This window comes from Gossypium hirsutum, chromosome A12, assembly GCF_007990345.1.
Source record: "Gossypium hirsutum isolate 1008001.06 chromosome A12, Gossypium_hirsutum_v2.1, whole genome shotgun sequence".
Lineage (NCBI taxonomy): Eukaryota > Viridiplantae > Streptophyta > Magnoliopsida > Malvales > Malvaceae > Gossypium > Gossypium hirsutum.
Window position 1 is genome coordinate 43,348,366 of NC_053435.1, and position 8,609 is coordinate 43,356,974.

At 34.5% G+C, this 8,609-nt stretch overlaps 1 protein-coding gene across 2 annotated transcripts; it reads left to right on the forward strand.

Moving 5' to 3' along the window:
- Positions 1–1,243: 1,243 nt before the first annotated feature.
- Positions 1,244–5,572, forward strand: LOC121203559 (putative glycosyltransferase 7). Of its 2 annotated transcripts, XR_005906669.1 has the most exons (3): positions 1,244–3,036; positions 5,274–5,358; positions 5,488–5,572. XR_005906669.1 is itself a non-coding variant. In XM_041084101.1 (2 exons), exon 1 carries the CDS (start codon positions 1,641–1,643, stop codon positions 3,009–3,011), a length of 1,371 nt encoding a protein of 456 aa, XP_040940035.1. In that variant the 5' UTR covers positions 1,244–1,640; the 3' UTR covers positions 3,012–3,036; positions 5,274–5,572. The 2 variants fall into 2 exon arrangements, 1 of the variants encoding a protein (XP_040940035.1); XM_041084101.1 differs by having other exon boundaries at positions 5,274–5,572.
- Positions 5,573–8,609: the final 3,037 nt, after the last annotated feature.

The window sequence follows — 8,609 nt, forward strand, 5'->3', positions numbered from 1 at the left end:
CTGTGACGCAGTTAGCCAGCTTGTCTGGAAATTCTAAAATAAATTGTTTGAGCTATTTAATTAATGAATTAAGTCCGTTAACACCTTGTGCTCGACTCCGGCGACGGTCTTGGGTATGGGGACATTACATGTTTTTTACCTTGAAATTGTAGTAGCAAGCTATTTGTTGAGCGCGTATTGTGTTCTTCATTTCTGCTGCTTCCTAAACCTCATCAATGAGATCAAGGTTGAACTTTATAGCCTTTTGGTTGGCATTTTCATCAAAGTGTGTTGTTCTATGTGACCGCATATCGATTTAATAAAAGTCGACAGATGTCCCAAAGGGGGGTCCTTGTTCTTCCTCTTTGCTTCTGGTTTTTTGCTCCTAAAGAATTTAACCGTTGATTCAGTGCATCAACAAAATGCATTGACTAAAAAAAACTAATTAAGAGCAAAATGTCAAATTGTCATTGTAAAATATGTGAGATGTTGATTTTGCTGATGCATGAGCAGCAGCATGGCAAAACAAGAAGAAAAAACAAGAACATGCTTTTGTTGAGAGGCAAATCCAAGATCTGAAGCATACCAAACAAATGATCTAGGCCACCATCAGAGCCACAGGAGCTTGCTGGTGGGGAGGGGGTGCAAAATCTTGAAAAATTTTGAAACCAAAGTTTAAGCTCCATGTATATACGGGGTCATGTGTCAGAGACTCACATGATGGCGGCCCATTGTCAATGCTCTGAACCGTCACTGTGTCTGCAGGTAGCTCATCTATTCTAGCTTCCCCCCCTCTCTCTCTCTCTGTATTGGAAATTTGGGTACCACTAACGTTTTCCAACTAGAAGGAAAATGCTTTCCTCACATTCCCATTTCACAATAAAATACGTGACAAAAACCAATTTCACAGTGGGTTTGGGTTTAACTTATCTATCTGCCACGTATTTTAAATCTTTGCATACAAAGAGAATATGACTAAATCATTTATAATTTGCCAATAATTCTTAGATATACAGCACCACCTAGCAATTCAACCCTTAAATCAAGGCTATTTTTCGTTATTTATTTATTTTATGAATTGAGCATTGGCAAAATAATACGATTTTTTTTCGAAAAGAAAAAACCACCAAATATCAAGTATTTCATTTGACTTGGGTCCACCTTCAATCAGATCCTTTTTACAAAGGAACATGCAAAATAAAAGCTTTCTCGAATCACGTGCATCCCATCTTTAAAGTTTGCTCCGCCATTCACATTTTAATAATTTAACAGTAATCATTAATTTATTTTGGAAAATACTTTTTGACTAAAAATCTTTCCACTGTTGAAGTTTCAGTAAGTACAAAACTCAACACACAATTTAAACGGAAATAACGGATGATAAGTCCTTCCCAGAATACAATTTAAACTGTCGGCACCAATTTCACGAGCCAAACTGCCATGTGTCGTTTTAATTGTTTTTCACCTCCGTTCTATCCCGCGCATTTTAGCATCCCTGGCGCACCCAAACCGACGCCCTTAACTTTTAATACAACTACACAGTAATTAAAAACAGTGTCCCCAGTCTTCTTTAATTGCATAACCAAAATTGGAGGGCATCCCGTTTTAAAAACCTTAGGAAACACAGAAACCTCAAAACCCAGTTTTCTTTCTTTCAGGAAATGGTGTGTCCTGAGTTTTCTCATCCTCAATCTTCTTCTCCCATGGCGAAACCTCGGAACCGGTCGTTTTGGTGTCTTCCCGATGCCTTTCTTGTCTTTGGTGTTGCATTTTTAGCTCTTTTATTAGTAGCGTCGTTTTGGTCTTTTTTCACTCCAACACCAAACTTTGAACCCACTGTAACCGACCCACCCTCCAAGTTGAACATGAATCCAGTCGATTGCTCGGAAAGTGGGTTCGGAGTTAACTTAAAATCCGATCCCAAAAACCCCACCTTTTACGACGACCCGGAGATGAGTTACTCCCTTGAAAAGCCGGTGAAAGATTGGGATAAAAAACGAGCAGAGTGGTTGAAGCACCATCCTTCTTTCGCCGCCGGAGCACGTGAAAGAATCGTTCTTGTAACTGGGTCCCAACCCAAGCCATGTAAGAATCCCATTGGTGATCATTTACTCTTGCGTTTCTTTAAGAACAAGGTTGATTACTGTAGAATCCATGGCTACGATATTTTTTACAATAACTTGTTATTGCACCCCAAAATGGGTTCCTATTGGGCAAAGTTACCTGTGGTTAAAGCAGCCATGTTAGCTCACCCTGAAGCTGAGTGGATCTGGTGGGTTGACTCGGACGCCTTGTTTACAGACATGGAGTTTAAGTTACCCTTAGAAAGGTACAAAAACCATAACTTGGTTGTTCATGGTTGGCCTAAGTTGATTTATGAGAAGAAAAGTTGGACCAGTTTAAATGCTGGGGTTTTTCTGATTAGGAATTGCCAATGGTCTATGGATTTGATTAACACTTGGTCTAGCATGGGTCCAATGAGTAAAGATTATGAGAAGTGGGGTCAGATTCAACGATCAACGTTCAAAGATAAGCTTTTCCCTGAATCAGATGATCAGTCGGCTATGGTTTACTTGCTTTATACAGAAAAAGAGAAATATTATGATCATATTTATTTGGAAGGAGAGTTTTATTTTGAAGGGTATTGGGTTGAGATTGTTGGAGGGTACGAGAACACAACGGAGAGGTACTTGGAGATTGAGAGAGGGGCGCCAAAGTTAAGGAGGAGACATGCTGAGAAAGTGAGTGAGCAATATGCAGCTTTTAGGGAAGAATTCCTGAAGGAAGCTGGGAATGGGAAAGGGAGTTGGAGGAGACCATTGATCACTCATTTCACGGGTTGTCAGCCTTGTAGTGGCGACCATAATCAGATGTATGCTGGGGAGTCTTGTTGGAATGGGATGGTCAAAGCTTTGAACTTTGCTGATAATCAGGTATTGCACAAGTATGGGTTTGTGCACTCGGATCTAGATGATTCCTCCACTGTTACTGAAATTCCGTTTGATTACCCTGCGGATGAGGGTCCATGGTGAAAACCAATACAAAACATACAAAAAGGTATGGTTTTTCATCATCTTATTCCATGTACAAAAGTGTTGTCTTTTAAATTATTTTAAATTTGGGTGGTGGGGACTGGGGAGGGAGGGCTTTGCTTTGTTGAAGTAATGCATGATATTGAAGGATAATGATGTTGTTGTTGAGTAACCCCAACTCTCAAAAATTGCTACTAGATGTTGGTGTTTGGTAGGTGGGGATATTAGAGGCTTAAAAGGCTGGTTTTTATTTAATGGTTTTCCGATAGTATTTAAATCTTTTCTTGGCAAAACAATGACGCTTTTTGCAAGCATGAAAGGGACTTCGGATCATTCCCTTCCCCTTGGGCAAATAAATTCTCTAGTTGAACTCATTTTCAAATGGTTCTTAAGCTTAGTTAAGTAAGTGAGGATAGGCCTTCTAAAAAATTATTTTAAATTAGGTAGAATTTCTATGTTGGAACTACTTGGGTTCAATATCAACTACTCATATTTATGCACATTTACTACTAGGGTTCTTTTTTAATTATTTCTTTTGATATATTAGGACTAATATCAACATTATTCCAACTTTAATTGGATTTGCAACAGAGAATAGGTTTATAATTTTGATTTCGAAACTATGATTTAGGGTGAACTATCAAAATATTCATTTTTGTTTGCCTCATATTATATTTTAGTCATTTATATTTGAAATATTATGCTTTAGTCACTTACGTTATCAAGTTGTAACATTTTAGTTACTAAGCCTTTAATTGCCATTAACAGTGTAATGATAAGTTGACGTGGTTTATTAAATTATCATTTCAAATAAAAATTTTAGGTTAAATTATATAATTGGTCTCTATATTTTTTTCGTAATTCCTTTTTTTATGGTCTTTTTAATTTTTTTTTATTTTCTATTCTCTTCTACTTCTCCCAATATTTTTCTCCATTCTCTATTTCTTTTAACTAGTTTTTTTATGTTTTCCATTTGTTAAAACTGGTCCCTATACTTTTATTTTTTTTAATAATTTAATTTTTTTCTTTCTATTTCTTTATTTGTTAAATCCAAATATATTTGATTATATACTATGTGTAAACCCAGAGACCATTTTTTATCATTGCAAGATGAATAAAATCGATCCTATTGAATTAATCAATAACGATTCTTCTTCGATATCTAATAGAACACAAAGTTAAATTCTACCAAAGATATTGATTTGCTTACCAAATTGGTGCCAAGAACTAGAAACCAAGCTAACTCTAATGAGATAAGAAGGAATAACCAGTATCATGAGAATCTTCATTGAAATATCATGTCCAAGCAATTCTATAAAATCACCACAATAATCCATTTTTGGATCTTTTGTATGGCTTCAACAATAATTGTAAAATATTAGAAATCCCAGTTCACAATTGTCTATAATAAGCAAAAAAGATTAAAAGAAAAATCTTTATTATGGGTTTTCATTGAAAATCAGTACAAAATTGTTACCCTAACCTAAACACATAATAAAAACTAATCAAATGAAAGATTAAACAGAACGTACGAGAAATACCTAATACCAAAATAAAAGTATAGGGACTAGTTTTAACAAATAGAAAATATAAAAAAATTATATTAAAAGAATAGAGAAGAGAGGAAAATAGAGGGAGACACAGAAGAGAATGAAAAGAAAAAAAGAAAGTTAAAAAGCATAAAAAGAAAAAAATTAAATTACTCAAAATGAAAAAAATATAAAAACCAAGTATATAATTTAACCTAAAATTTTCGTTTAAAATGAAAATTTAACGTGTTACGTCAGATTACCGTTATACTGTTAATGGCAATTAACGGATTAATGACTAAAATGTTACAATACGATAACGTAAGTGACTAAAACGTAACATTTCAAACAAAAGTGACTAAAATGTACCTTGAGATAAACAAAAATGACTATTTTAATAATTTACCTTTCTTGAAATTGGAAATCGTTATCTTTCACTCTAACTCTATCTTCGGATAAATATTACCAGACTTTTAGATTTTTCTTAAAATATAGCTGGTAGGTCTTTAATCTCTTTTTGATGTTAAAATTGAATTTAGCTATGCCTTATTCTTGTATGTATTGAAATACATTTGCAAGGAGAATGGTATTTTTTTTGTTTTTCTGTGCTTTTGTTAGAATGCAACAATGGTAAAAGAAAGAACATGTGCATCATATATTCTATAGCATTAAGTTTAGGAGTTGAAGATATTTTAACATAGCTGAAGTTGATGAAATTTGTTTTGTTAATCAGAGAAGAGAATAGCTAGAGTGAAGCAATGCGCGAATTTAGCAGCATTCATGCCAGGGCTCTGCTCATCCTTTCTACTTTATAAGAGGTGCGGTTGAAATGGAGAAATGTTGTTGTTAAATCCCATCCAGCAGAAGTTTGTTAATTTTGTCATCATATTTTTGGACATGCCTTACTTTGCTTTGGATGTGATTATTAGCCTTTAATTGCTTTTCAGGTCTTGCAGAAAGTGCCGTGAATGTTTATATAAAGACCTTGATTATAGCAATATAATTTGGTCCAATATCAGCTTATTATTGTTAGTTTTTTTGTAGTATGAAACTTCCATTGTTTTTGCTTTCATCACATGCATGAATACAGATTTGAAAAGCATAAGAAAACCCAAAAGTGCTGCTGAGACAGATCCTGAGGAATTAAGATGTAGCAATTTATCATAAAGGTTGTATGGATATCCATTGACTGAACATTGCAAAACATTCCTTCGGATTGAACTCCGGAGCCGTGTGACCTCCTCCCTGCAAAATACCACACTCCGTTACAAAAAATGACAGCCAAATCACTAAAATTATCATACTCTTGCCTTAACGGTTGTAAATGTGAGGTCATTTCCATATTCTCTCGAGTATCTGCAACAAAAAAGCAAGAGAAATTAAGCTCTTACACACATGGGAAACAAAATCTATGTATAGTCATAGCCTTATCCTGCAACTTGATCATCAACAAATCATGGCCTCCGATAATCAACAATGGATAAATTCAAGGACTTGCTCCATGATTTGGTTCCTATGTGCGGAATAGGTAAGAACTCTACAGTCAGTCGGTCATGATCACCTCTGTAAAGAAATCTATAGTCAACAGTAGGTATCGTTACACATGCATATATCAATACTTCGGGAAAAATGTATCGATATTGGCAGGAAAATCGATACCAAACTAGCATTCTGCCAATTTTAAATAAAAACATTTTATTGATATATGAGTAAAGGTATCGGTATTTTTACCCCGATTATCGATACTTGTTTTTGGGTATCGATATCAAATTAAGCTACTGACTTCTCGAAAACACATTTCAACTCTGAGGTATCAATATCTATGTCTCGAGTATCGATACCTCTACCCAAGCTTGCAAAAACACAACAAAACATACATAAATCACACTCAAACATTTTCCTCAGCAACATGCATCAACAATCTCATCATCCAAAAGAAGAAGAAGAAGAAGAAGAAGAAGAAGAAGAAGAAGAAAAACTTATAAACAGTTCAAACAACATCAATATTTCAGTTGTCCAAATCAAAACAAAACCGATAAAATAATAATAAACATCCATCAACTACTAAAAGTCTAAAACCATAATAAGCCTTTAAAAACATAATAATCATCAGCCAAAATCTCTAACCACATTGCCTTTATTCCCATAGTTCAAACAATAATAATCTCACCTATTCAATTTGCCAAAGTCTAACTTGGATCACTTCTTTGGAAACCGCATCGCTCACACCAAAAAAGCTAATTATCTGTAATGGTTTAGAAATGGGTGTGTGGGCTTAAACAAGCTCAGTGAATCATCGAAAAAATCACCATTAAACATAATATCATACGGTCAATGAAAGCAACTAAAGCACAATTACATCTGTACTTAACCATAGTGGCAAAAAAATATATTTATGCATCACTTATTAACACATCTAACTTTGTATTCACATATTTATACATGCATCATATTTCCCAAATGATTCATTAATCGATAAATTGAAAACTTGAGATTATGAAACATAAAAGTGGACTCTATTACCACACATTGGATACATGAATCTCCAACACACCAATGACTCGAAGAGTTGAACATGTCTCAAAAGTGTAGCATCAAACTAACACTCTCCAACACCAACATATCCCAATGAATGGAGCTTAGCTCAAATTCCCTTATCTCTCCAAATTGTCCCGGGCTTCAATGCCCCAAATCACAACACAAGGGTGAGTACTCGCAAAATCCTATAGCATGCCAACTATATCCAACAGTCTTAAAAGGTCATAAAGCCAAAGTATCCACAATTATACACATATTTAATTAACGTTTTTTTGTACATTTTCACTGATCATTTATATTATAAACACAACATCATCACTATCACTTGACATGTTAAACATGCCCATAACTGATGCATTTCATAAGAGCTAACACATCATATATCACATGTTACATTAACACATCATATTACTTAATCCACCTTAAATAGTCACAATTTATGTAAAATAAATGAGAGGAGTAAGAAAGCTTACACTGTAACAACACTTACCCGAGTTCGAGGTAGAGATCGGGCATGTAACAGCTCGGTTTTGACCCTAGTCGGAATAGTGATTTCAGGACCACAAATTCGAGTTAGAAAAATATTTTAATATTAATTTCTGTGTATTTGGTAAGTGAATTGACATGTGTGAAAGTCTTGTGTGAAAATTTAACTGTTTGTGTGCTTAATTTGTAAAAAGGACCTAATCGCATAAAATATAAAAGCTGTGTGCTAGATGTTTAAGTGCTTATTTGAGTTGGATTTCTAGAGTAAAGGTCCTTATGTGGTTATTTGACCATTGGAAGTTTGAATGGACTTATAAGGGCATGTGTTTGGTAAATTTATAATTGTTTATAAAAGGGCAAAATGGGAAAATGTTTATTAAAGTAATTTATATGAAAACAAATTAGAAAATCATGTCATATATGTGTTCATCCACCAAAATTGAAGAACAAAAAGAAAGAATGAAGACTTTTAGGTTTTGGCACATTGGAAGCTTAATTTGGGTATGTTTTTACTTCGGTTTTTGATAATTTCTACGTTTTTAAGATCGTTGCTAAGTGTACTATAAAGCCCATGCCTCAATTTTTGATTTTGTTGATGATTTGAAAATGTTTCATGGATGAATTCATGAGTTTTGTGTTGTTAAATGGTGAAATATGAAAGCTTGATTGTAACACCCCGAACCCGAAACCGACACCGGAGTCGAACACGAGGTGTTAACTGACTTTAACCCCTTACAAAATTTATTTTCCAGACACTGCCCAATCTGTGTACTAGTCGTTTTAAAAATCATATCTTGAGTTTTGTAACTCGAAAATCAGTTTCGTAATTTTTCCCCAAAACTAGACTCATGTGCCCATCTATGTATTTTTTTCTAGAATTTTTGGTAGGGCCAATTAGTACAGTTTATTAGTCAAAATCTCCCAAGTTGCAGGGATCGACTACACTGACCTTTGCCCATTACGACTTGGATATCTCCCTACACGGGGCTTCAATACTGATGCAGTTTGTTTCTCTGAAAACTAGACTCAGAGAGGAATCTGTACA

Coding starts and splice junctions, on each gene's coding strand:
- LOC121203559 (XM_041084101.1), top strand. CDS start 1,641: ATGGTGTGTCCTGAGTTTTCTCATCCTCAATCTTCTTCTCCCATGGCG.